This window comes from Phyllopteryx taeniolatus, chromosome 20 (assembly GCF_024500385.1).
Source record: "Phyllopteryx taeniolatus isolate TA_2022b chromosome 20, UOR_Ptae_1.2, whole genome shotgun sequence".
NCBI lineage: Eukaryota > Metazoa > Chordata > Actinopteri > Syngnathiformes > Syngnathidae > Phyllopteryx > Phyllopteryx taeniolatus.
Window position 1 is genome coordinate 14,671,577 of NC_084521.1, and position 27,163 is coordinate 14,698,739.

At 40.4% G+C, this 27,163-nt stretch overlaps 3 protein-coding genes across 11 annotated transcripts; all 3 read right to left on the bottom strand.

Moving 5' to 3' along the window:
• Nucleotides 1–795: 795 nt before the first annotated feature.
• hnf4g (hepatocyte nuclear factor 4, gamma) lies at nucleotides 796–11,021 on the bottom strand. 3 transcript variants are annotated; one of them, XM_061758770.1, is made up of 12 exons: nucleotides 7,875–7,924; nucleotides 7,720–7,769; nucleotides 5,598–5,763; nucleotides 5,074–5,168; nucleotides 4,478–4,584; nucleotides 4,249–4,398; nucleotides 3,287–3,374; nucleotides 2,757–2,909; nucleotides 2,233–2,282; nucleotides 1,884–2,070; nucleotides 1,589–1,708; nucleotides 796–1,496 (listed from the first exon to the last, which is right to left on the bottom strand). In XM_061758770.1, the coding sequence occupies exons 3-12, from the start codon at nucleotides 5,756–5,758 to the stop codon at nucleotides 1,375–1,377; spliced, it is 1,233 nt and encodes a 410-aa protein (XP_061614754.1). In that variant the 5' UTR covers nucleotides 5,759–5,763; nucleotides 7,720–7,769; nucleotides 7,875–7,924; the 3' UTR covers nucleotides 796–1,374. The 3 variants fall into 3 exon arrangements, with proteins under 3 accessions (XP_061614754.1, XP_061614753.1, XP_061614752.1); XM_061758769.1 differs by lacking the exons at nucleotides 7,720–7,769; nucleotides 7,875–7,924 and adding an exon at nucleotides 10,881–11,021; XM_061758768.1 differs by having other exon boundaries at nucleotides 7,720–7,958.
• Nucleotides 11,022–11,252: 231 nt separating this feature from the next.
• Nucleotides 11,253–15,885, bottom strand: LOC133470405 (probable G-protein coupled receptor 141). Of its 3 annotated transcripts, XM_061758771.1 has the most exons (3): nucleotides 15,719–15,885; nucleotides 15,356–15,403; nucleotides 11,253–14,838 (listed from the first exon to the last, which is right to left on the bottom strand). In XM_061758771.1, exons 1-3 carry the CDS (start codon nucleotides 15,728–15,730, stop codon nucleotides 13,906–13,908), a joined length of 993 nt encoding a protein of 330 aa, XP_061614755.1. In that variant the 5' UTR covers nucleotides 15,731–15,885; the 3' UTR covers nucleotides 11,253–13,905. The 3 variants fall into 3 exon arrangements, with proteins under 3 accessions (XP_061614755.1, XP_061614756.1, XP_061614757.1); XM_061758772.1 differs by lacking the exon at nucleotides 15,356–15,403; XM_061758773.1 differs by lacking the exon at nucleotides 15,356–15,403 and having other exon boundaries at nucleotides 11,253–14,870.
• A 2,257-nt stretch (nucleotides 15,886–18,142) lies between these two features.
• On the bottom strand, nucleotides 18,143–27,076 carry pign (phosphatidylinositol glycan anchor biosynthesis, class N). 5 transcript variants are annotated; one of them, XM_061757810.1, is made up of 29 exons: nucleotides 26,578–27,064; nucleotides 26,101–26,359; nucleotides 25,891–26,012; nucleotides 25,697–25,795; nucleotides 25,313–25,419; nucleotides 25,066–25,190; nucleotides 24,836–24,966; nucleotides 24,638–24,757; nucleotides 24,472–24,512; nucleotides 24,286–24,345; nucleotides 24,054–24,146; nucleotides 23,834–23,889; nucleotides 22,832–22,910; nucleotides 22,496–22,678; nucleotides 22,287–22,426; nucleotides 21,826–21,925; nucleotides 21,658–21,750; nucleotides 21,469–21,560; nucleotides 21,262–21,367; nucleotides 21,084–21,192; nucleotides 20,900–21,002; nucleotides 20,575–20,677; nucleotides 20,155–20,241; nucleotides 20,007–20,062; nucleotides 19,601–19,676; nucleotides 19,444–19,517; nucleotides 19,310–19,352; nucleotides 19,179–19,231; nucleotides 18,143–18,906 (listed from the first exon to the last, which is right to left on the bottom strand). In XM_061757810.1, the coding sequence occupies exons 2-29, from the start codon at nucleotides 26,325–26,327 to the stop codon at nucleotides 18,783–18,785; spliced, it is 2,802 nt and encodes a 933-aa protein (XP_061613794.1). In that variant the 5' UTR covers nucleotides 26,328–26,359; nucleotides 26,578–27,064; the 3' UTR covers nucleotides 18,143–18,782. The 5 variants fall into 5 exon arrangements, 4 of the variants coding, with proteins under 4 accessions (XP_061613794.1, XP_061613793.1, XP_061613795.1 ...); XR_009785836.1 differs by having other exon boundaries at nucleotides 18,820–18,906; nucleotides 19,310–19,371; nucleotides 26,578–27,075; XM_061757809.1 differs by lacking the exon at nucleotides 19,310–19,352 and having other exon boundaries at nucleotides 19,179–19,215; nucleotides 26,578–27,067.
• Nucleotides 27,077–27,163: the final 87 nt, after the last annotated feature.

The following is a 27,163-nucleotide window of genomic DNA, read 5'->3' on the forward strand; positions in this document are numbered from 1 at the left end:
TGTGTGTGTGTGTGTGTGGACAAACACGTATTCAAAAGTACAGCTTGTCCAGTCCAGTTCAGTTTCAGTTAGAATGAATGCTTTGAATAACAGCGTGACTTTAGGCATCGCCTCAATGTGTGTGTGTGTGTGTGTGTGTGTGTGTCTTCTCAAATAAATGATGGAGGGAAACTAGTTAGTATTTGTGATGAACAGCATCATCCAGCAGTGAGCTTTCAATGGCCTGGGAACAAACTGTATATCCCTAACGGATGGAAGCGTGCAAGGAAATGATGACTTTCTTGGAGAAGTCATGGACAAACATGCCTGAGTATTATTGCACATGGAGAAAGTAAACATATCTAAATTATATTTGTCAATTGGCTGTTATAGGTCTGTGGATATTGTTCCTAGATGAAGACAAAATAAAGTAACTAACGTAAAAAAGTAGTTTTCCATTTTGTGAGTAACATAAATATTTCTTGTGACAGCAATGGATGCTATACATTCTATGGAAGTCATTTAGCTTTTCTGGCAAAAATAATAATAATAATGTTGATGAGTAGACATGATGTATAAAAAAAACATTTGGCGATGAAACAGACACTTCATTTGGTACAAAATCCAATAGGAGAATTTTGTCAAAAATGCTGCTTTCAACAATAACGTTCAGTTTTGACTGACACTGTCAGAGAGGTATTAATTGAAGTTTATTGTCGTGTTTGCAGTGATGCCGCGCTGCATCATATTGAGAGCAACTCAATAAGGTAACCAAAATATTTATAACACGTCTCAGTATGATGCAGTAGTAGACAGTATTACATTTTTTTAAAACACCAGTTTTGTTTTGTTTTTTTGGTTGTTTTTTTTTATTTACATAACACATAAATTATGATGTACATTGGTTCCAAGTAAATAAACAATTAAATAAAGAGTTCATTTAAGTGATTCCAGTCATTCCATTAATCAACATCTTAACAAACTGTATTTATATCACCTGGAATCCCTTTGCTACATACAGAAACTTATAAAATATCAGAATATATCAACATTTTTTTTGCAAGCATGTATTATATTATATTGTCTTCTATGTACACTTTTGTATTTTCCCTGTTTTGATAGTTAAGGAGTTCAGCAGTGCTTTTATTATGGCAGTGGTCAAGTTGAACACTGATATTTTTAGCGACTTCAAATTAAAACAACATACAGCTGACAAATATTGTTACATTGGTCGTTTGGTACAATTAACTTGAAAATATTCGAGTTAATGTTGGAGCACATTGCATCTTGGCCTTTCGATAAAAGAAACACGCGAGGAGTCTGGACAGGGCTCCATTTTTCTTCCACAATGATTGAGACCAAAGGCGTGATGTAATATAAGACACTGATCCCATGTCAGGGGTCTGTCTGTGCGGAAGGTGAAGGACTGGCTGGAGGGCAAATGGGCTGAGGAAAGTGTTTGTACATCTCAGCGACTTGACCTTGCGGAGGTGATGGGATGGGGGTGTCTGGAGAGGCTGCGGGAAGAGAGGAAAATGTTGGAATAAAAATGACATTTTTCATCTAGTTTCTGCTTTAGTCTTATTTCCTGTGTGTGTATTTTCTGTACCCATCTGTTGAGGGTGCGCAATAGGCACGTTGCTGATGAGCAGCGTGTGTCCAGTCACGGGGTCTTGGCTCAGCTGGGTGTGTGGCGGATGGTGCAGGTGGGTGTTCTCCGACGTCAAGCCTGGAAAGAAAACGCACTCCTTTACCCCATTCCAAAACTGCCCTAATGATACTTTTTTTTGCTTTTCTGCATTACTCAACGCAGAAACTGCTCTAAGTATCCAGCATTAAGAAACCCAGTGCTACATTTTCAGTTTGGCACAAGGTGATCTTTTTACGTAGACATGCATCCTCACCTCCCAGCAGCATCTCTTGCAGCAGATTGTCAATCTTGCTCAGACCGCACAGCTTAATGAACTGGAGTTGTTCGATCATTTGCCAAGTGATGCTCTGCAGGGTGGGCAGAAGGAGTAACAGCTCCCCAAAACGACCGCGCGAGTCATACTGGCGGTCATTAATGTAGTCTTCCAGACTCATCTGGACCTGCAACACACAAGGCCAACATGCTTTTAGCATGAAAAAAAAAAATGTCTTGTGAATAAAAAGCAAAAGCAAAGTAAAAGTTGGCAATTGTGTTATTGAGGAAAATCACTCCTTGGATGTTTGTCCTTAATTCTAATTTCGAAACTGCATGGTTGCACTTACCTGCAGACGCGTGGTTTTGATCTTTGAAGGGTCCCGCAAAGACTTCGCATCTGCAGATCGTGGGAGCAAGATATAATGAACAGAGTGCAGGTAACATAATGATAAGGAAATATTCCGGGCCCTCAGAACTGTGAGGCGGATGTGTTAACCAGTCCCTCAACCGTGTCGCTGGTCTAATGTTATGAAGGTCATTATCTTTACTTTTTTTTTTAATTGAATTTTTCATTGTCTGTAGTCAACTCAATGAAACACTCTAATCCTATGTGCATGTCAGTTTACATTATTTGTGTTGAGAATAGTAACTGGCTTAACAGAATACAGATGTAAGCAACGGATGGACATAAAAATATGAACTAAATTCAATTCCAGTATATAGACATAGATCCCTCATTGAGCAACTGAAAAGGCAACTCATTAACAGGGATGTATCAACTGTTTTTTGTTTTTGGTTTTTTTGGACTTCTAAATGTGCCTCACAGAGTAAAATGGACGATGGTAAATGTCAGGTTAAGTCAGTAAGTTACCGGGGTCAAAGAAGACAATGGCCTTGAGTGCGGCGTACTCATTGTCATCGATTTGAATATCCTGGAAAGGCTGGACCAGCTCATCCAGAACTCGGTTCGCAACCCGGGAGATCGCAGATTCGGGACTGTTCCTGTGTATCACACAGCCGTTACCTGCGTACAAAAACACACACAAACATTGATGAGGACGCTAAGGTTGTGTGGCCGGCGTATGGGGTCGAGTATGTTGACCTCGAGACCCTTGTTAGGCCTCTTTAAAGATTCCAGGTAAGGTCATGGTCGAGGTGAAAGGCAGAAGGTGGGAGAACTGTGTTCAAAGTAGGTTAGTGACAAATCTGCTTGCATTATGACGCTGCCACACGCCCCAGTAATGAGTCATAGCGTTTACACTTTTGAAGTCACAAAGAGAAAGAGCCCTCCTAGTAAATCATTCCTCAGCAAACACAACATTTAATCAGTCATCACATTTCAGTGCCGAATCACGTGAATGCTCCGCATATAAAAGGGATGACATTCTCGCGGCCGCTTACCTAAAAGCAGGAAGTCCTTGAATGGTATTGACCTTTTGGCCACTCCCAGCAAGAGGTGCTCACCTGCATGAGCCCTGAGCAAGCTCACCTGGACACAAACACAAAACACTTGAAACGCAAACAATGTCACAATGCATGCTTTTGGTTCTTACATTAATAACACTTGGGAAATATCCAAGGCGACGTAATGTACGGAGTCACTGTTAATCATTACTTCCAATATTACTTTACAGTACTCGGCTGATGAGATTCTTACAAACAAGACGTTCGGTTGAGCGGCTTCAGTGGACATTTGTAGGTAAAGTAGCAACAACAACAAAAAAAAACAGTTTCAGTTCTATGAATACTCTACGATCATAGGCTTTCCCAAATGTTTTTTTTGTAAATTAGAAGTTTGTCTTGTCCTGACGACACAAACTTACTAGAATCATATTTCATCATATTTTGCCCTAACATTGATACATTTAAAATAATAACAACTTACATAAATGGCGAACATTTTTACAGACATATCTGACTGACATAAGGTAGAGGTACAGTTTTGACACGTCTTAGCTGCATTATTCAAAAAATTACTTTATGGAGGTTTGCAGGATGGGATACGGAGTAAAAAAAAGGTTTTTAAATGACTAAAAGGAATGATATCTTTCATTTATGGGTGTGAAAAATGTACATATATTTCCCCCAAAATAAACCTGACATTTCTTAGTCTTCATGAGGATCATTGACAAACGTTTGGAACACACTGCTTCCTACTAGAGGATCGGAGTGGAATTATATCATTGCAGTTCATTGATTAGTGCATTACATTTAACTTGGACTAGATGCTTAAATCATGCATTATTCCGTACTAAATTCCCATGAAAGTCCAAGCTCAACATAACAACTGAAAAGGCAACTCATTCACATGGATGTATCAGTTGTTTTACACAAAGGTAGCGGACTTCAGAATGTCATCCTACCTGGTCATCCAGAGGTAGTTCTCCAAAGGATGGAATGTATTTGGCCCATTCCACCAAAACCAGTAGTTGCTGTCTCATAGACTCACACACATCCCCAACAGTGGCGGATTTGGGCTCTGTTATGTCTGCTATTCCAACGGCAGTGCTGATCTGGATAGAAACAAGAAGTGAGGATGATCTGGGTGACACTTGTTGCTTGTCTTGCGGAATTTTTAAGTGGGATGACCACCTGTTGGGATAGCGATTCCGCTTGGGCCAAAACTGTGATGGGCGGAAGATCTTGAGGGTTAGAAATACTTCTTCTAGAGCTGATCCGATCTCTCTCATTCTGCACAGCTAAAACACAATACACAGTTCATGAAATGAAGCGAACCACTTTCTCCATGTCCATGACAGCAGACAGCAGGTTGGGCGGTTAATATTTAGGGGAACAGCCATCGAGGCTGGCATCAGTGATAGGAGTGAAACGTTAACCAGTTGCAATCCAGAACAACAGCTTTGAATAACACATGATTAGGGGTCATAAAACACCCTGCCAAGGTTATTCCCCTCATAAACACACACACACATGCATGTAATCAGCTATTTTACAGCGGTGACTATTTCAACCATTCAAGCAACTTGTGGGATTGAACCCATTTTAGTTCATTACCTTAAAGAAATGTTCCCCCCCCCCCCCCCCCCCCCCCCCACACACACACACACACCAAATCAGGAGAGCATAATCTTTGTGTACATCGCTGTATATGAGTAGCTTCATTATGGTTCGTTGTTCTGTCCCATGTAGATGTCTTGAAAAGTCTGATGCCACATACTGTAAGTTACCTTCTTTTTTCATGCCAGCTCTGAAGCATTTGTGGAGTCTGCAGAAACGACACTGGTTCCTCTTATCTTTGTCAACGACGCACTGTCTGCTGAACCTGCACGTCAAGAACAGCAGAATAGCGTTCCATGCATAGGACAGGACACATAGTGTACCGGCCACAAGTTAACAATGTACTCTGCAGTAACACGAGAAGTGGCCTGTGAAGGTCAGCATCCACCGTGCCGGGGTGCACAGGTGCGTGCATGCACGCAACCCAATGAGATCACTTCTGGGGTGTCCTTTTAACAATACTGTATGTTTATTGCTATAGTATAAAATAGCACTGCATCACACTGAGCACCTGTATTGCTGTTAAATCTTAATTTTATTGATGTACTTAATGAAGTGTCCTGTCATATGTAACGGAAGCAGATGCAAGTCACGTTTCAAGATTCCTCCTCCGTTGCGCCGTATTTACAGTACCTGCATAAAGAGGCTGTATATGTTGTATATTTGCGCACATCGCCTGCAGCTATATGTATACCTGCAGGTGTAGACGTGGTTCTTGCGTATGGAGCGCCTAAAGAAACCCTTGCAGCCGTCACAGCTGGAGGCGCCGTAGTGTTTGCCTGTGGCTTTGTCTCCGCAGATGGCGCAGTTACTGTTGGCGCCGTCCGAACACGGTAGGCTCGACTCTGTTGGCATGCTCTCTGAGACGGATAAACGACAGGGAAATATACAATAAAGACATCTTAGAGTGGTAGACAGGCAAACGCACTCATTACAGTATATACAGTACTGTAGAGTGTTCATAGTAGTTGTTACCTTTGAATACCTCATTGTCTCTTAGTTTTAATATTAGTACAAGGTTTCTCCTAAGTAAAAGATACACAAGTGTGGGTAGGGTTATAGTAATATAGTAATACCAGCAACATACACCCAATACTACTGATATAAACTCAACCAGGAAATAGCAGACACTGGATTCAATCAGTGGGCCTCATAAACATTATTGTTGCTATCCTTTTTTTCCACAGTCATCTCCGCATTTTTATTGCCGTTATCATTTTGATTGTCGTGATCAACAATGCCACTTTTGTCACCATAAACAAAACCATAATCATCATCATTGGCTGGCTATTTGCTACCTTGAAAAAGCCTCCCAAATAGAAATGAACATCACGTGAGCATTGGAAGATGGCGTTTTTGCTACTATTTTTATCGTCGTGAATGCGAGGATGACATCAGGGAGATCATTTCTAGTCAAAAAAACATTTTTTATAATTCATACCTGCAATTTCTACCTAACTATAACTCAGCTTTGATAAAATTCTGATTATATGCTTTTATTGTCTTCCCTGCCCTCTGATTTCCTCATCTTGCGTGCAATCAAAGAAATAAACATAAGTCACAAGAACAATCAATGGAAACCAGGGGACGTGCACAACATAAAATGTAATCAGTTTTCCAGTCCTCATCATTAAAAAGCCCTTCATTTGCCTTATGCACCCTTTCACCCACTGGCAAAAACTGTACCATAGTGGACAATCTTTAGACTTTTGCTGTCAATTTATATTTTGTAGGGGCTATAAAAAAAAAAAAAATCAAGTAAGCACATTACAGAGTGGAGTATCTTCCATCAACATTTGTTCCCAATGCTGTTTTATTGGATTTCACTAGTAGTGTGGCGCATTAGCAGCGAGAACACAGCAAATCTGTTTTATTGCTCCGTGAGACTTATTTTGGGCAATTTGAATGAATACTGTTTATTACCAAGTTCTTTTTTGAAGATGTTCAACCATCAACTATCTATTATTATGCCCGAATTTATTTTTAACATTTGCTTATTTATCATACCGAACATTAGTATACTGTATGTTTATTTTGGATTTATGAATTAATGACTCAACGCTCATGTACTTTTATCAATGCCCAGGGTGGCTATATGCTAAAAAGGAATGCAGTTGTTTGTTTGCACACTGATGTACCACAAGTGAGCATATGAGATGTGTCAAAAAAAATAAATAAATACATCCAGGACTAGTGTCACAAAAGCCATAATTCAAACCCTCAACGTGGGCCAGACGATCAACCAGCACATTTACAACGGAAACCTGCCGTGTTTGCTACACATAGGCGAGGGTTGTGGCGGGAATAATTGTGGCTACTTCACCTGCTGAAAATGCCTGGAGCATCAGACAGTTCCCGGCTGAGAAGAACATCCGCAATCTCCCTACCCACCCGACCTGGCTCCGTGTGATTTTGTTCCTTCGCCAACTCAAGGAGATTAACCACGGACCCATTTTGAAGACGTGGATGTGTCAAAGTGCTTTAGCCAATCACATTTTGAGCGGTCTTCAAACTTCATATATAACTTCAATGGTGTTGTATACACTCAAAAGCTTCCCACACAGAACATTTGGGCGGTGCCCTGCTTGTGCACCATTTGACACAAGCCTATGAACATACTGTACACATGTATCCTTTATGACCCTGTCAAATGTATGAGCGCCTGCCTACCTCCCATATACTCCACTAATGAACCCTAATTTCCATATTAATGAGGATTGCAGCTAAATGGGCAGGAATTGATTGTCCCCCATGTTTCAGACAATGTAGCTCAATTTCAATGTGCATTTCTGTGTCTGTAGTATGGACACACTTACCTCCTCCTCCTCCTCCATAAAATACATCCGAATTGTCAAAGCCCAGTGTGCTGTATGAAGGATCCAGACAATCACAGTAGTTGGCAACTTCCATATCTAATAGAGATTTACTCTGAGCAGCAGTTTGATACTTCATTCCTGTGTTATCCTCTCACTTCGTTTCTTCTTCCGGTCGTCCCCCTTTTTTTCCCTCTGTAGTTACTTGTGTCGACTTTATCTAACATCTTACAGAGATGACATAGGAGATCCTTTAAATAAAAGAGCTCTAATCTCAGGTGATTGGTCCGTGAGCAAGGTGAGGAGGAGGAGCTGTGACGAAGACTTCTCACCTTGTTGTCCAATACTTATCTCTCCTCTCCCAGGCACTTATCAGAGGGATGGCAAGATTAGGTGTAAGCAATCCAACCTTGTTTCAATTTTTTTATTTGTTTTTTTGTAAGTATGAAATGTTTTTCATTTGATTTTGGTGGATCTACCTCGACCGTTTTCTTAGTACAGGAAAATGTGTGCAAAGGCATGAGGGTGTGCACAGATTTATGAATGTGGGATGCTGGTGTCCTCCCCAAGCCTCCTAATCTAATCAATAGCAGGGTAATAGCAGCACCACCTCAGTCGATATTATCTATAAAGATGCTCTTTGAAAGAGCCAAACCCTGATAAATCCATTAAAACCTTCCACAAACACACTTGCGGTTCATAAAACTTCCCTCTGAAATTCACACATGAATCTCACTGAGCACACTCAATTTGAAACTTTACACTATTTCAACGTTTTGGTTAAGCGTTGCAAATGAAGACTCCGATCATTACTACAGGAGTAATTACTGTGCATTACTTATCAGAGGACATTGAGGATGAATCAACGATCTCAATGGAAATCAAAAGAAAGAGGACAAATGCGAAAAGGTCACCCGATATCAGATGTCCCACTAAATTGTTAGCGCTCGTTCGGCCAACGTATGAACAGTGGACATTCCTGTGACGCCTCACCCGTTGAGCCACGAGCACTGGGGATACTCAAATTTGCCACCATAAACTAGTTGAAACGTGGAGCCAATTTATGTCAGGTGTGTTAAACGTCATTGTGTGTCTCAAAGGTCAGCCTTTTGGGGTATTGTCTCGATTTGAATACAGTTGTAAAAGATAACAGGACATATGTGAGAGGAAGTGAGTGAGGATGAACCACCTACAGCCATTCCTGATGAGATCCAGAGCGGTGTCAAAAATATTGACTTTACTAAGACAATAAGGATGATAATGAGTTTCATTGACACCATCAATGTGGCATGATGTTTAATATCAGAATTTCACTTTTCAGTGGCGTCAAATATGAATGTATCACAGAGAGAGCGCCAGCTATTTCAGTATGATACAGCGTAGTTCTACACGACTGCAAATTATAACTTAACCACGCACACTCTAATCATGTGTCCCCATCTTAATAGTTCATACAAGGTACTGTATATGTCAAGCAGAATTGCTTGGTTACAGTAAAATAGGAGAGAGAGCGAGAGAGAGGTGAGAGATTATATTTTAACCAGGTGCTGGGCTCAGTCCTCCTGACTCATCACATTTGTGGAGAGTGAAAATGTACTCTTAACCATTATCTTTACACCTAACAAACAAGGCCACCGACAAAGAAAACAAAATTATGACGTGGCCATAATATAAGATATCAGGTTAACAAAGCAAAATTAATGTTGATTTGATTCTGTTTTAGGTAACTTCTATCATGCTCTGATAAGTCTTTTTTTTCCCCCCTCTCTGCAACAACCCATGATTTAAAAAGAACTTTTTGACATCGGCACTGGTTTTACAGTCAACAATATTACAAAAATCCACAAATGCCACACAAACGCAAATCCAGCATGCTACATTGTGACAAAGAGGAAATTTCTGAGAAACTTTGTTTCTGCTTGGAAACCACACACTCCCGCGCAACCATACAATCTGCGGTCAACTGCTGTATGCGTGTGTGCGCACTGGTCATAACTGTCAACATTGTTTCAATTTCAATTGTTCATATGTTGTTGATACTTTCTGCAAGCAGTTGACATTTACTATCCGATTCATCATCCAGTATAATCTGATATTAATCCAATGTTAGTACAGTAGCATAACATCATCCAATGTAGCACACTTGTAGGCAAGTTTAACCAATTAAAACTGCACTAAACACAAAGGTGTGCTTCGTGCAGAATTTTTATTATTTTTTTCATATTAAAATTGTCAACAATCATAAAAATGAGCTAAAAATGCAATGCGGACATGTTGCAGCACATAAGAGGAGAAAAGCAGAACTGGAGCTGAACCTTTACAGCATCCAGCCCAGTAATAGAAAATGTGAATCTTATTGCATACAATCACCGACTACACATTTAGATACACTTGCACTCATAAATTCCAATACAAGAGCTGTACAAAAAAAATTCTACCCTTACACCAAATATTTCTTTTTTTTTTTTTTTTTTTTTTGATCGGGGTGATCATTTAGAAATATATTTAGTATTGTCGTTGCAGTTTGCAGTGATGTTGAATTGCGCCACATCATAATCAGCAGTTTCCAATTTTTTGTTTTGCTTTCCCGACGGGAGGGACATCATTTTAGGAACACCTCTCATAGCTATTTATATACCACACCCCATTTACCGAGACACATTTTCAACTAAAATGCCGTAGAATTTATACTCACCGTTTTCACTCAGATTTTGGCAATAAGGTAATTGCTGTTACAGTTTGTAGTAAAGAATAGTCTCACTTGTTTTCCAAAACATATCTGTTGCTAAAAATATGCAATAATTATCTGTGTGTGCGGGGACATCTGGGAATGTTGGCTAGATACGTTAACTATAGGTTGTCTATTGTCACCCCTGCGGCTGAAGCCCATGTAGTCGAGAGAATGTGAAAGTGGGCTATCGCTTGATCTTTACAGCACATCACATCACGTTTGTCTGCCTTTGCAGAAATTATTGTAAGGCGATAGCATCATCCCACTAAAGAGAGCTTTCCACTTTTAAAACATTAGATTAGATTCTGTTTTAAGTGACCATCACTGTGTTGTAGTACTAAAAACTCAAATAAATTTTTTAAAAAACAGCACTGAAGGTAAGCTTCGTGTTAGAATATGCATCACTTTTGTTGATTTTTTTTCATTGACTTACCTGTATTTTTGTTCCTGCCTGGCATGTGCATTTATCCAGGTGTGTCCTCTGGCAGTGAACAAGTCCAACTATCGGAGCCTGACAATATTTGAAGGTAAATGCATTCAACAACTTTAAAAAGTGAAGTCTGGGGAGGCGAGCAGCCTATAATTCATGAAGCCACACATTGAATGGCGCCACCATAGCCCTGCCATTAGATCGATTTACTAAACAAACTCAAAGATGGGTGGGGATGTTAAACAGTAACCCAAGCGCCATAAAATCTAAAAGAAGAGGGATCACCAGGTGTGAGTGTTTGTGTGCATGCGTGGAAGTCAAGCGAGGCCTTCAAGGTAAGAGAACCAAGATGAGTTGAGGTAATGTTTCACAAAGTAATGTTGACAAAGTAATAATTTACTGTATTTCTTATTCTCAACAAGAGGGCAAAGCTCCTTAGCTGTGCATACAAAAGTCAAGTGTGAGACAATACGATTAAATGTATATTCAGAGAAACTTTAAAATGAAATTTCACAAATGTAAAACAGGAGGTGAAGCTGAAATGCAGAATGCGCCATTATGGGGAAAAAAAGAAATTTGGATTTTATATGCGGGTGACTTTTTTGTCAATCATGCATGTAAAAGTTCTGTGCAAAAATTTATGTTTCTGATATGATGATAGATGAAAAATAATCATTACAGTCCATCAAAATTGAATGGTATTATGAAAAATAAGTGGCATTGTATGAAACAGTGCTACAGCACATGAGACAGTGCTTCAATGCATGAGGCAAGAGAAGAGAACCGCAATAACGGATGTTTCATCACTGGCTTCTCTCTGTACTAACTCAATATTAACAAACTCTTTTCTTCTCCAGCGTTAAGTGTCACGCGATTTTTAACATTCATAACCAGTCATACAAGTGTAGGTAGAGGTTAGCCACTGTATAGTCAAACCAATAAAAAGGACACCAAGAGCCTAGCGGTTGCTTATTGTTTCAGGAACAACTTTACTTTGTTGGCTTCTCTGTTGATTTGCATGCTAGTCATAAGCCAACATGCTTTCTGCTATGTAGTATTTAATTTCCATCCATCCATTTTCTGAGCCGCTTCTCCTCACTAGGGTCGCGGGCGTGCTGGAGCCTATCCCAGCTGTCATCGGGCAGGAGGCGGGGTACACTCTGAACTGGTTGCCAGCCAATCGCAGGGCACATACAAACAAACAACCATTCGCACTCACAGTTACACCTACGGGCAATTTTTAGAGTCTCCAATCAATGCATGTTTTTGGGATGTGGGAGGAAACCGGAGTGCCCGGAGAAAACCCACGCAGGCACGGGGAGAACATGCAAACTCCACACAGGCGGGACCGGGAATTGAACCCGGGTCCTCAGAACTGTGAGGCTGACGCTCTAACCAGTCGGCCACCGTGCCGCATATTTAATTTTTGCCACCCCCCCAAAAAAAAAAAAAAAAAATCCAGTACTGTCATCATCATCAACACTTTTTTCCTTTCTTTGCTATCACTCTTTCCCTTCTGTGGTAGTGTCACAAAAACAAAAAGCTAAAGCGGAGTACATTCCTAATGTCAATTTTGCCAAATTTGGGGATTTTCCCTCCCTTGGAATAAAAGTCCACAAAGTTATCCTGAGGTGTGTAAAGATTGATTTTTTTCCTCAATGTTAAACCTGTTCACTATTTACGATCGCAAATTCTTATGTGTGTGGTTTAACTGCAACTCAAGGACTCTGTAATTGTGATGTGAAACAGAGCCAATCAGGAATTCACCTGAAACTGGCACCCAAATCCCGGAGTAACTGGTTGTGTTGAGTGTTGGAATAAAGTGTCACTTAAGTCATTGTAAGGGAACTTTCTTCTACTGAGCCAACTATGCGTTTTTTGTTTTATATATATATTTTATATTGGAGTAAGGAGGTGTGATAACTTCCGTCAACCAAGCAAACTCATGATGACAACATGGGAAACGTGTTGAAACTCAAAACCGAGTTGACACTGAACTTACAGCAGAGACACACCGCAATGTTTGCTCAAGGAGCTATCCCTTCAAATTTTCACCTTGAAAAGTATCAACACTTTAGTATTGAATCCAGAGGTGCGTGCAAGTCACATATGTGCAAGTCTCAAGTCATAACATTCAAGTTTCAAACAAGTCCCAAGTTACTGGGGGGGAAAAAAAAGTCGAGCCGCTACCAAATTTCAAGCGAGTCGAGTCACGTCATACAATATTGCTGAGTCACAATTAACTGGCGCAATCTCCCTACCCACCCGACGTGGCTCCGTGTGATTTTGTTCCTTCGCCAACTCGAGGAGATTAACGGCGGACCCATTTTGAAGATGTGGATGTGTCAAAGTGCTCTCGCCAATCATATTTGAGCGGTCATCAAACTTCATATATAACTTCAATGGTGTTGTATACACTCAAAAGAGGAACATTTGGGTGGTGCCCTGCTTGTGCACACAAGAACATACTTGAAAAATTTAGTAACACGCCTATGTAAAGCAAACTTAGCTAGTTTACCTGTGTCTGGCACACGAAGGCAGACATTGTAGAAATTGTGTTAAATGCTCAATGAGGTAGCTTCAGCGCTCGTCTCATAGCACTGGCACGCTTCCTTTCCACCGGAAATGCTTAATGTGTTACTCTCCAGAGATATCCTTATGCATGTGGCGGGCTGTGCTGATCATTTCAAGTACCCCGCATACTATAAAAGCAGTAAGAACACGCACGGCAAATTTGTTCTTGTCATTGGTGCGTCTGCTCACATTTTCAAGCTGTCGAAAATGGTAAATATTGATATGTGTGTACAGTAAAACATTGAATACAGTAGAGTTAATCCTTTAAATGCTCACTTAGCCTCACAAATTCTCTCACATGTCATTGCACATGATGATGTAGGCCTACTCATCAATTTCTGAGGTGAAGACTTGTAAAATGTTAAACCTAAATGGAATGCATCTCTAATTAATGAACAAAGTCCGGGGTGGTGTAAGATTTTTCACAATACAAAAGAGTCATTGGGCATGCTGATTAAATCGCCTTTCCTGGGACGCACAAGGAGCATGTCCTCCTTCCCAAGAGGGTGAGCGTGTCCACGCAGTTCAAGGTGGTCAAGCTCAGAAACACCTCATTGAGATTCTGCAGTTCGTGGTGTTCCAAGTAATACAGTCGGAATATGTGGTATGGGATGAAGCACACCACCATGATGACGGCGAAGGACAGACTCTTTCGCTGAGCCCCAAAGTCCTGTTGTGACGTGCACCGCTGGTGATGTTTCCTGTATAAAAGCCACAGGACATTGGCTTGGAGGCCGGTCAGCACAATGGCTACTGTTATAAACAACGTACTAATGATGTAGTTGATCACCCTGGCAGTGGATTTTATGTTGTTGGCAAATCTAAAGCATTGATGGTCCAAGGTATTACCTTTACCATTTTTTTGGCCGTAGGAAAAATAGATTATGCAAGTGACAATGACAAGCACAATCATCCACAGCCCGACACTAGCAGCTTGCGCGTAAATCCCCGGTGAAGACTCCAAATGCTTAGCCTTGTGGTAAAACACCAGGAGGCGTGTGATGATGATGACAACATAGAGGCCAAAAGACATGTACATGTGGATGTGGACCATGCTGCTGACCACTCGGCACCAGCCCAGGCCGAGGCTCCATTCCTGAGCCGCGTGATAATAGATCCTGAAGGGCACAGTGAGAAGGAAAAGAAAGTGCGCGAAGATGAGGTTGAGAACAGCGATGGAGGTGGTGGATGATGTCCTGGACTTCATTACGCGCAACGTGACACTCAGGCTGGTGCTGCCGATGAGCAGAACCGCCGTGTAGACGACGAGCAGGAGCGTGTGGTACTCCTCTTCCTCTGGCAGCTTCGTGCTTTCATTTTGGGGGACTGTGGTCAGTGTGGGGGTTAGGATTACAGATGGAGTGGTGAGCGTTGGTTTTGAGGCCATCTGAGAGGTGATGGAAGGGAAATCAGTGGATGCTGGGAACATTTGATTCTGTTATAAATGTAGCAGTGAAGTACAAGACGTATAACTGGAATAGCACTCAGTATCACATAGACATCCGCCAAGGCTGAGGTGTTATTAAAAGTGAAAAAAAAAAAAAAAAGTATTTCTGTAGAAATATCTGCAATCAGTAGCGTGTACTCTACCTTCATTTTCAATAACGATGTATGTAACATTTGATAAATTGTTAAGAATTTGGTTGAGTGTGTGGGACTGATTATTGATTAATCATCCGGCCATTTTGCTCAATACAACACTGGCAACAAAACAGGAGTGCAGAACAATCAGAGAGAAATTTTCTCAGCCTATTCAAAATACAATAAAAAAAAAAAAAGAAAGACAGTTTATCGATTGTTGCAGTAATTTATCAAGGAAATTTTGTCAAATGCCAAAGCGCGTTTAGATGCTCCCCCAGGTCCACCACCCCGTTCGCCCTCCCCTCCTGCACACCACTTTTTACCTGCATGTTTATCCAGATACAGTTGCGTTGTGTTTTTTTTTTGTAATACTGAAAATTAACAAGAAAAGAAATGCACAGAACAAACAATTAGTGCTTGGCATCAGTATTTACTTACACTCACCATCTAGCTTTTACAGTCCATGATTTCAGTGTATCATGTGTTTACTGCATTTACAATTTTATAATTTTATCACTGCAACTAAAAGGAAGGAAAAACAAGCTTTAGTAGGACGCCATGCACTTCATGTAGTCTCACTGAATCAACATCCTGCCTGCACTTAATTCATTTGTGTTCCCAAAAGCACATTTCTGTACAGAATTATGAGTACTATACAGAGGATGTGATTAAAATCAGAACTATACCTTTTGGTCCATCAGGGGTTAAAGCACATGAGGTCTCCGTGTTTGTTCCTTTGCTGCTTAGATACAAGAGTGATTGTCTGTGAACCTATACTGAGAAGATTATGAAATTAATTAACTCGCTTTGCGTTATGAGCCCGATGAAGGAGTGTTTTCTCTTTGGTGCTGAGGGTGAGTTTGGCGAGAGAGAAGAGAGACAGAGAGAGAGAGAGAGAGAGAGAGAGAGAGAGAGAGAGAGAGAGAGAGAGAGAGTACATGCGTGCGTGCGTGTAAGTAGGTAATTTCGTCCAATGCAATCAAACCGCAAGAACTGACAGCTTCCTCCTCACGACCAGCACAATGTCACGTATAGTTTGAGCTATCATTTCCTGGGAGTACTGTAAACTGGACTGTATTATCTAAATCAGCACATTTTATTTTGTCACATGATCAGCAACTGACGGACCAAAAAAAAAAAAAAAAAACACATGTATAATACAGTATGCGCTTTTTATCATTCTTTATGTGGACATTCATCTCAAAGAAATTACTTTAAATCAATTATAAGAAGTCAGAGCTAAAGTCAACAGTGGTTATTTTAGGAAGTGAGACAAAAGAGAAGTGAGAGATGTGGCAAGATGACTGACAGCCCAGTCCAATAATCAGTAAGCAAGGCACACATTGTAACAACTAGTGTTAGAGAACTTATTCCCAGTCTTGCGCAATGAAGTTGACACCACTGTACTTAACATCCATCCATTTTCTGTACCGCTTATCCTCACTAGGGTCACCTCTCTGCCAGTGTCAATGAACACCAAACATATTTGTAAAGGCAGAACATTTGCTACAGCTCATATTAGGTCTCATTAAATTGTTCATGAGTTAAATGATGTTTTCTCACTTTGGTTCATTCAAAGGGAAAGAGTGTTTTCCACAATTATTTTCAGGTGTGGCCACTCAAAGTAACTCAGTAACTCATTCATGTGTCCATGACAACAGAGCCATGTTTTCATTATACCGTACGTGTACTGTTTTAGTGTGGCAGAAATAAAACCTACATAGACAAGATAAGGTGATTCAAACATTAACGATTGTGTGCCTGAGTGGAAAAAAACAGTTTGACATCATTGACATATGCTGCCTGTTTTACTCTTCAAAAAATGAACTGTCCTCTTTCTAGAAACCCCAATTCCAACGGAGACAGGTCTGGACTGCTAACAGGCTAAAATGTGACATTGGCTTGCTTAAATAAGCAGGGACGTTCTTGAAAAAGACATTGCTTGGATGGCAGCATATGTACCTTTCAGCATTAATGGTGCCGTCACAGATGTGCAAGTTACCCATACCATGGGCACTTACCATCACAGATTTTGAACTTGCTGCTGGTTCTTTTCCTCTTTTGTCCATGACTTCCAAAAACAATTTGAAATGTGGACTCGCCAGACCACAGCACACTTTTCCACTTTGCATCAGTCCATCCCAGATGAGCCCGGAGAAGCCGGCTGCGTTACTGGATGTTGTTGCCACTGTATATGGCTTTCGGTTTGAATGGTAATTTTAACTTGCATTTGTAGATGTAGCGATGAAATGTTAACTGACAATGGTTTTCTGAAGTGTTCCTGAGCCCACATGGCAATATCCTTTACACAATAAAGGTGTTTTTTTTTAATGCAGTGCCGCCTGAGAAATCGAAGGTCACTGTCACTCCATTTTGGTTTTTAGACTTGCCACTTACGTGCACGGATTTCTCCAGATTCTCTGAATCTTTTGATTATATTATAGACCTCGGACGATGAAATCACAAATACCTTGCAATTGTAGGTTGAGAAATGTGATCTTAAACTGTTGAACTATTTGCTCACGCAGCTGTTCACAAAATGGTGAACCCCACCATCCTTGCTTGTGTACAACTGAGCCTTTGAGGGATGCTCCTTTCATACCCAATCATGACACTTACCTGTTTCCAATTAACCTGTTCACCTGTGGAATGTTCCAAACGGGTAATTTATTTATTTTTTTTAGCATTCCTCAACTTTCTTAGTCTTTTGTTGCCTCTGTCCCAGCTTTTTGGGAACGTGTTGCAGGCATCAAATTAAAAATGAGAGAATATTGACAAAAAAACCAATGTTCATCAGTTCAAACGTTAAATGTTTTTGTGTTCAATATTAGTTGGCAGGAGTGCCACTTACGTATGTTGCATTTGTAATCAAGCCATATTTACTTCTTCCACCTGCTGCCTTATTTTTCTAAGCAACTTTAGAATGTGCAATTGTACCTAATGTTGTGGATGGTGGGTGTACAGTATAATTTCACATTTTTTAATTGCCTTCATGACATTTAGCGTCACTGGTGGGGTAATGGTTCAAAGACAAGGCTCCAGCTCTCTGTGACTCAACATGATACACAGTATAGAACATGGTTGGATGGATGATTACAAACATCTACAACTTTAATTCCATCAGTTTTATTCAAACACATCAAGCATTAAAACCATACAAATATAAAACAACAAAACCCTTCAAAACAATGATACATTAGTTGTTTGCCTAAAAAAAACAAACACTTACTTAATGCACAGAGCTATTCAAGTAATATTTATCAGATGAACAATTGTTAATGCAAAAAAACTAAAAATACACTTTAGTGCAAAACATAGATTTGTGCAATAGGCCTGCTTTGATCATGCGTCGTCATTAAGGAAGGAATCCAGTCGTCGTGATTCTACTATAATATAATACAGCTGAGGCAAACACAAACATTAGTTTGATAATAACTGTATCAACTTTCTAATGGAGATGTCTATCATAATCAGCGTTACAGTGCCATTGACATTTTCTTACAGCTTTTCTAATTCTTAACAATGCCAATGTCATTCCATGACATTTTCACCTTTACTTTGTCTACTATATTTCTTACAATTACAATTTGATCAAAGCTGATACTTCTATAGCATAATACATTGTCATTAAATATACGAGATATTTAAACATTTTTATATAAATCACATAACGCATTCAAATATAAGAAAATACAATCCTATAAATACTGAATGTTTCGTTCAAATAGTTTGTGGTGTGCTGTTGCTTATTCAGGGGAAGTGCATCTTGCGTCTCCGCCAAAGAACGAGTCTTTGCGAGGTGAGGATGTGTGTGACGACACTGAGCAACATCAGGAAGATGGTCATTGACATCACGATCACATAGTGGCTGATGCTGTGCAAGACAAACAGACAACAAGTTTTAACCTGTGTCAGGACAGTATATGCAGGATTTTCGTATTTATAGAGGGCCCTATGGCAGCCATCACTAGACCGCTGCGCATTACAACTATAATTACAAACATGTTGCAATAATTCCTCACTGAAAGTGTCAACCAAAATAGATCACGGTCATAGTCGTAAAGGCAGAATTTTTGAAACAGCATTTGATACCCGAGGAAGAGTTCAGTGGACATTAGCTATACATTACTTAATGAGTCACTTTACCTTGTGCCAATGTCCAACCAGGTGCCATAATCCTGCACTAGGAAGAAAAAGTGCTGTGGAGAATAAAAGGTTTACCTCACAAAAAGGTACATTCATCTACAGTACGTCAGATTGTAAATCTAAGGCTTTACCAGAGCCATCACGTCAGAGATGACCAAGACGATCAGAAATAAGCTGCAGATTGAGAAGATTACTATATTACGTGTGATTTTAAAAAGTAAAATGCCAAGAGTGGGTGTTGTGGTTAAAATAATTGAATACTTACCTTCTGGATGAGAGCTGTGATGTCACTTGGATGGTCTCAAATGTGCACATTACGATTATGAATGGAATGATGACCTAAAAGACAAAAAGTGCAACATAGTACTGTATTTCCTTAGTGGTGGAGAGCAAGTTCAAATGTTCCTGCATCTGTACTCCACCTTCCACATCATTAACCCTCCCATGATGAAGGGGTTGAAGACTGTGAGGAAACAATAAACGGATGCCGGGTCAAAACTAAAAGAGAAGAAAGATAGAAAGAGTTCAGACAAATAATTACAAATTTAGTGTGAAAAGCACTTCTTTTAAACAAACTGGTATACGTGAAATAATATATCTGTCTTTTATATTCATTTATACTGTAAAATGGTCATGACATTTACATACACCATCATAATTTAATGACATCCAATACAAGAGTTTTATCAATGTTGACTTTAGCCTATGAGATAGGCACAAATTAAAACAATGTGTTCATTATTTTGGTGTGGTGCTTTCCTTATTGGCTCATAAGTGAGACAATATTCGAGATCCCATTCCCTCAATTAAAACACATACTGTTCATACCTGTTAATAGAGGCTATGTTCCCTGTGCCGAAAAAAGCTGTTATTATGAAAAAAACCTGAGAAAAATACAAGGTCAAGGACAGCAACGTGGTAGTTGTTGTTGTATTCTTTGCCTTTGCTACACTTTTGCAAATAACATTCAGGATACAAAGAAATATGATCGCCGGATGTCTTCTAACTTGAGCTGACGAATTCTGGAGATGTCAATGTTAGCAGAGAAATCAATAGTGGAGAGCTGGAAGACAGACATTTGTTCACACATTTTAGCTTTCATACATATTTGCTTGTATTTTTGTCACTATTAAGTTCTAATCTTCCAAATTTAAGTGCAATCAAAATATGTGGAAACATTTCCATTTACCTCAGAGGTCTCAATGCGAGTAATGACATGCCAAAAAAATGAATTACTTGTGTATCAGCCTAGACAAGTTAGACTGTCTGTGCATACTAATTTTGGAATTTGCAGTAAATGCACTACAAGTTGTATTAAATATATCATTTGTAAATGTGACCTTAACCAATCTCTTACACAACTATTGTGTTGTGTCCGAGGAGACAGTATTTATACCTCTTGCCTTCCAGAAACGCCCTCAGCGATCATGGCTTCCTGTTCAATGTTGATCCACACAAACATCAACCAAGATAACACAGGCGGGAACAAGGCCTCGGTCCTGGGTGAGAAATTATGCACGTCATGTGATGGTTTATGCACATAAGATTTCCAATATATGGATGAAAGCTTTCTGGTCCAGCAGAGTGCGTACAGAGCGTGGAATAAACTCCAGATCCCTGAACCCCATCTAATTTTATTTTTCTGGTTGACACAAATATTCAGGTACTGTATCCCAATACATTTAGCTAACTTTATTGTGTGACAGTGTATGCTATCTTACCCAGTGCTAAGCAGAAGGTACGTGGCTGTGAGCGAGAGAAATATGCTGAGAAGCCGGTGAAACAGGCGTGTAGAGCTCATCAATGGAACAAGTATGGAAGAGGCTAAAGAAAGCAGAATGGTATGCGTCTCGTTAATGTCGGAAAACCAGCGCAAATGTGTGCACTCACTCATACGCCACCTACCTAATGTGACCCAACTGATCATCTGATTGAGAAGAGGCAGACCCTGTTTCTGCTCTAGGCTGGAGTGTGTGAGGAATGGCACGTACGCACACACTGCCACATGCAGCAACTGCTCAATGACACCCATAACAGTTTACCTCACTTTGGCTAAGTGCATTAACGCACAGAACATCATTACCTGTACGACAAACTGCTGTTTATCACTAAGGTGGAGTGATGTCCTGTTCCGTGACGGCCAGAGAAAACAGGCTGATATAAAGAGAGTGAGAAGACCTGCACAAATCCTGAAAAAATAAATAGGTTACTGCATCACTTGCATTCTTATCAGAGAGATATTGACTCAACAATACATTTTATTACGGTAGATATAGTTGAATACACTCACACCAGATGTATGTTAGGCTCCCTTCCCACAACAGGCATTAGGGGGAAAGCAGCCAAACAGAGGCAGCCCACAAACCAGTTCACCGAGTGGCACTACAAAGCCATAAAGATCAGACAGAGCTCACACAAAGAAATTACACTCAACAGCCATAACATTATGACCAGATAGTTGTATAACTATCTATCCTACCTTAGCCTTGTCAAAAAGACCTGACAGCATTGGCCAGAGTGAGAAGACAGCCAGACCCACAGTCAGCATGGCGCGATGGAAAAAACTCACCACCTGGGGGCAGTGGAGGCACAATTGGTGAGCTGGAAGCGTGACATTTACGTTTACATAAAAAAAAAAACCACCTACCAGCAGTTCAATCCCGAATGCTACCAGAGCAAAGTAGCCAAAGCATTTCCACAGCGGCAGGGAAGGAGCTGAGTGAATCAAGTCTGTTAGTGTGTTGGACCTGAATTGGAAAACGAATGCGAGGATGAATTTCTGCAACGGAAGGGAGGCAATTACAAACACAGCAATGGCCCTTTTTAATTCTAGCAATGTGCCATATAAGTGTATACAGCCTACAATGGTATAATTAACATATTCATGTAGCCAGCCAAGCTTGACTATGTATTTGTAAGCCAAAATAGATCCAGTGGATCTAACCCTTTAACTTTAGGGTAACTACTGTGTTATGTTTCCACCCATCCATTTTCTGAACCACTTTATCCCTCTCTGAAAATGACCCATTTACATATTCGGGACCACGGCTGTGAATATGTGTTTTAGCGTGATAATTACATCAAGGTTCTTATTCAAAGGACACTCACTCTTTAAGAACAGAGTACCACACAGGCACGGGCAGCAGGCAGTAAACGTAGTGTGTGAGTGGACTCCTTTGGATGAGCAGGAATATGCTGATCACGACTGTGACACACCCACACAACCTCACCAGGGTGTGATCGGGTTTCTGTGGATGCAGACGCCATACATGTAACTTCGAAATTTGGTGAGCGAGTTGAACTGGATAGAAAGAAACCTGTTTGAGGATGTCGGGATGCATGTTAAGGCTTGCATGAGTCTTCAGAATAACCAGGACAACATACGAGGTCCACCCTACAAATCCCAGCACCACGCTGCAACCCAAGAAAAACCTGTCGTAGGTGTGGTAGTAAACTAGGCCTTCAAGGGCATCAGCTATCAGGGCCTGGCAGAGCAAGATCTAGACAAAGAACAATGGAGAGGAATGAAAAGATAGACTTAACTAGTTTTGGCAAGATGTCAGCTTTCTGAGTACTACACACTGTCATCTGTGGACCTTTTCCAGTTTACAGAATCGATAGACTGTAAACAGGTTCTTTCCCATGATACTCACAGCATCGTCATACTTTTCCAGCTGAATCAGTATTCTTGCTTTCTCAATAAATTCTGCTTGCTTAGGGTCAGTGAGCTGTCTGATAAACAAATACAAAGCAATAGATCTTGTGCATGAAATTCCATTTTGAAAAGATCTTTGCGATATTGCGTAAAGAACATGTTACCTTCACGAAAACTTAAAAATATACAGTTTGATGATGAATAATGTTCATTTCATTTTTCATAGGTGAACGATACAAAATGATATGACAAAATTCCTAAGGACATTTTGAATGGGCCTGCTGTTGTAAGTCTGAAACCCGCATTAGAGAAGGGTTTATTACAAGTTGGGTTTTCCTTGTGGAACTACCGGTATTTGAAACTTTGGCCTCAACCAAAAGAATGGTCCAATTTTAACAGTTGTAGCTAAAATGCTAACAGTTGTGATGCAAAAATTTGATCAGCTGGCAACCTGAGCTCAGAAAGTACTGAGATACATCATTCTAAATTTCTCCCTGTGCTTGCAAAACATTTCTAAACTGAATTGACACAATGCTAACATGCAGCAAGGTGGCGCCTCTCCACTCCGGCAGCCATTACCGTACACACTGTGACAAAACACATAACACACTGGTCATCACTCACTGAAATTGGCTATTTTCGCTGCTTTTTCCTCCCTCTTTTAATTGCCACAGAGGGGCGAGTTTGCATTTTCAGCAAAAAAAAGATTGACACCAAAATAAAGGGCGGACGCGTGTCAACAAACTGAGACGAGGAAACAAGTTTGTCTGTAATTTTGTCTGTCCCCATTCATTTGTCGCCATTTAAAAATCATTCTGATCCAATCACAGCAGAGACATCTTTTGACACCTCATTTGAGGGGATACGTTAAAGCGTGTGGACTGCATCTTCATACGCTACGCACTGCCAATATTTAGTGTTAGTCCCTGCCCCGCAGCAGGCCCATAATTGCAATTAAAAGGAAATGCTCAGGTTAATACCTCCAGATTATTGTACTTACTCGTAAGGGGTAAAGAGACAAGACAATGTTGTCTCTTTTTTCTGCTTCATTTTCATCTAAGAAAATATAAATAAAACAATTGAATAACAATACATCTCCTTTGGTGTTTCTAAAACAAGTAACAGTCTCATTGATCTGTTTCTACTAATATTACAGTGTTTTTCTTGATGCAAACAAATGCTAATCGTGTCATCAACAGCAGAGCTGCACGCTGCCTCACCTTGAACTGTTCCAATATTTGAATAGCATTAGTGTACATACACTCTGCTTTGAACTGATCGCTGTTGTTCAGGTAAAGGAGAGGTAATACACCCTGAGGACACACAAACATAACGTAAGAATATCAATCTTTCAGCTCCAACAAAGTTCTGCAGCCTCAAAAGATAATTATGTACAAAATACATTTTTCGTTCACACTTGACTGTGGTATGATGTCGAGTAGCAATACTCACAACAGAGTTGACAGGAATGGGTACACCAATTAGAGATGCCATGAGAGGAGCAATATCAGCCTGCAGAATTTAAACAAAGCAAACTTTTAGACATACTGTAACATCGCTCCACTACAAGCTGCTATTTCATCATAGCGATATGATTTGACCAAAACACAATAAATTAATTAAACGAAGGAACCGTGCCTGATTGAGATCAACTCTTCTTAGGTGCTCCAGTTTCCAGTCTGGGTAAAGGGAGAAATCAGGAAACGATGTATCCGGCCACTCAAACAGTATAAAACATTCTCAATTCTTTTCTTTTTTCTCTTCCACAAAATAGTGAACACTTAAAAATGTTTTATGAGTGTACCTTGCAAGTAGCCATCATTGTAAAGTTGATTTCCGGTCACTTTGTGGGGTCTCTGTACTCCAGCCCCCCAAGCCACAAAAGGGGTAAGCGTCTCTGAGGGGTGACCAGCCCCATGGGAACCTACAGACACACACATTTGGACTAAATCATGACATCTGAGTAGATTATTTTATTTATTTTTTATTTTAAATGGGCTACCCCAATTGGTCATGCCGTGATCAGAAGTGAACACAAAGGCTGTTCTGCCATCATTGCTGAAGAAGTCTTCAATTATAGACTCTAGCTCAGATACACCAGAGTCGACTAGGCCAATATTGTTGAGATACTCCCTGCATGGAAGACAAATAGAAAGTTGATGAGAAAGTGCATTATATTATAAAGACTTGAAGTGTATAATTATTAATAAAGAAAAAAAAACAAGAACTGACTGCGACATTGGTCTGTGAGCATGTCCATTTGTGTCAATTCCCAATAGATGCAGAAAGAAGACATTCTTATCCTTAAGCAGCCTGGCGTTCAAAGTGGAGTTTGACTTTGCTGATTCAAAAAGTGACTGGTAGAGAGGGCACAGACAACATTATTTTCGCACATCGTTACTGCTGCCAGGAAAGAAAACAACAGCGAAAATGTTCATCATTAATCATTTGAGGATATCATGAGGACCGACTATCATACTTTGACTTGAGTGAACACCCAGCTGTCTAGCCTGGAAGCATCCGTGGAGGCAAAGTCCTCCTCTGCTGCTGGATAAGTGTAGGTGTCCACATGGTCTCCACTTGCACCTGTAAATAAGTGGGGGGGACATTCATTGCATCATATTACTGAGTGAGGCATATTAAAACTTGTATAGGACACTAATGTGCCCCTCTAATGTAACTGAATAAGGTAACCAAAATATTTGGAAAAACTGTGGCCATGCTGAGCAATTATACACATCCATGTAAATGAATCAATGTTTAACCATATAAATGGAAAGTGAGCCTAGATACAGCTCTTGTATTGGATCTCGCTGTATTGTGCACATCCTACTTGGGGTCCTCCAGAGAGTACATGTGCTACCTTTAGCGAACATGGGCAGAATATCAGGGCTGCCCCAGCACCAAGTATGTCTGCTCTCATTAAACACAGAGTCAAACTCCACAGGATTCTCCTTCCAACCTGATCCCAGACACACAAAAACATTAGCTACGAATACTCATGGGTGTCACTTCCAAATGATACCTCACTTCATTTTTTTCTTGTGTGTTACACACCTTTAGCAACAGCACTAACATCCTCATAGAAGCCAGCAATGAGAGCAACGTGACCAGGGCGAGACTCGGTGGGAACGTGCGTGTGGGAGACACCCCAGGTACCTCTCTCCTCAATCACACTCCTGTTAGCGGAGATAGCAGAAAGACTTAGAAAGTCACTCACAAAAGTTTTGGGGGTTTGTTTAGTTTTTTTTTTCATTCTTTCCCAACCTCAAATAAGGAGCCATAGTTGAGCCATTAGGAAGAAGGGCGAAGAGGCTGTCTGCTCTCAGGCCATCGGCCACAAACAGCACCAGTCTGGAGGCAGGTGGAACCAAAGGTGTGGCCATGGGCGTCATGCCATGGACCAAAGGAGAGGTGAAGTAGATATCAAAGATTGACAAGAAGAATACTACATGGACTGCCAGTCCCACCACTAAAAAGGTGATCATCCTCATTTTCAGCCGTGAGCGTCAACAGTACTTGAAATCTGCAATGCAAGGATAAAGAAGGGGTTTTACAAATACTATTTGTAGTATATAGGATGGAGGTGAGTTCAAATGGAAAAGGAGACAATTCACACCAAGTACAGTATTAATAGACTGCTTATGCGAAAGCTGACCTTTTAAGACTATTTTATGTATGTATTTATATCCTACTTTTATGCACTATCAGAGTTTCAAATGAAAGCCCACTATCACGTCTTACCTGCACGTAACTTCACAAGTCCTCGATCATAAAAAGAACGAATGAATGTGAGACGCGTCCAAAGCCACAACTCGTTCGACTTGTCTGGTGAATTGATTTTGTTTATATTTTGCTAGTCACTGACCGCAAATGCATTTGCAAAGACCCAAGAAGATAACCGCTTCATGTTACGCACCAACATCGCTCTGGACCTTAAATGCGTGCTTTTACAAAACCAGCTGTCTTTTCTAATAAGATTAGTTTAAAACCTTGTCCATTCACTTCCTTGTTGTAACACGGACGTTGACGTTTGCAGCGCGAAAAGGAATTGTGGGTACTGTAGTTTATTTAATTTGGCCAGTCATAGCTTCGTCGAGCAAAAAAAGATACGTCAACACGAGAAAGATGAGGCTTTTTCGGAAAATACTATCTCCTCACCTTTATGCCACCTTTCCTTAACCTTTGTTGTCATACGTCATGGGGTAAAGGTGCTTCTTCGCCATCTGGAAAGCCTTCTGGTTACCCCCAGTTGCAATTTTATTATAATTATACTGGTAAGGGGTAAAAATGTTTTGTTTTTTTTAGGTCGCAGGTTTACCGGCCCTTT

What these genes read in the sequence shown, in the direction of transcription:
- hnf4g (XM_061758768.1), bottom strand. Translation starts at nt 7,855, where the DNA reads ATGAAGTATCAAACTGCTGCTCAGAGTAAATCTCTATTAGATATGGAA. An exon ending in TTATGGAGGAGGAGGAGGAG is followed by an intron (nt 5,764 to 7,719) that starts GTAAGTGTGTCC and finishes TATCCGTCTCAG; the next exon opens with AGAGCATGCCAACAGAGTCG. An exon ending in GCAAGAGATGCTGCTGGGAG is followed by an intron (nt 1,709 to 1,883) that starts GTGAGGATGCAT and finishes TTTTCTTTCCAG; the next exon opens with GCTTGACGTCGGAGAACACC.
- LOC133470405 (XM_061758771.1), bottom strand. An exon ending in GTATCTGGATAAACATGCAG is followed by an intron (nt 14,839 to 15,355) that starts GTAAAAAGTGGT and finishes ATCACCTCTCAG; the next exon opens with ATGGCCTCAAAACCAACGCT.
- pign (XM_061757809.1), bottom strand. Translation starts at nt 26,327, where the DNA reads ATGAGGATGATCACCTTTTTAGTGGTGGGACTGGCAGTCCATGTAGTA. An exon ending in CATTCGGGATTGAACTGCTG is followed by an intron (nt 21,751 to 21,825) that starts GTAGGTGGTTTT and finishes CACTGCCCCCAG; the next exon opens with GTGGTGAGTTTTTTCCATCG. An exon ending in GAGGGTTAATGATGTGGAAG is followed by an intron (nt 19,518 to 19,600) that starts GTGGAGTACAGA and finishes TTTGTCTTTTAG; the next exon opens with GTCATCATTCCATTCATAAT.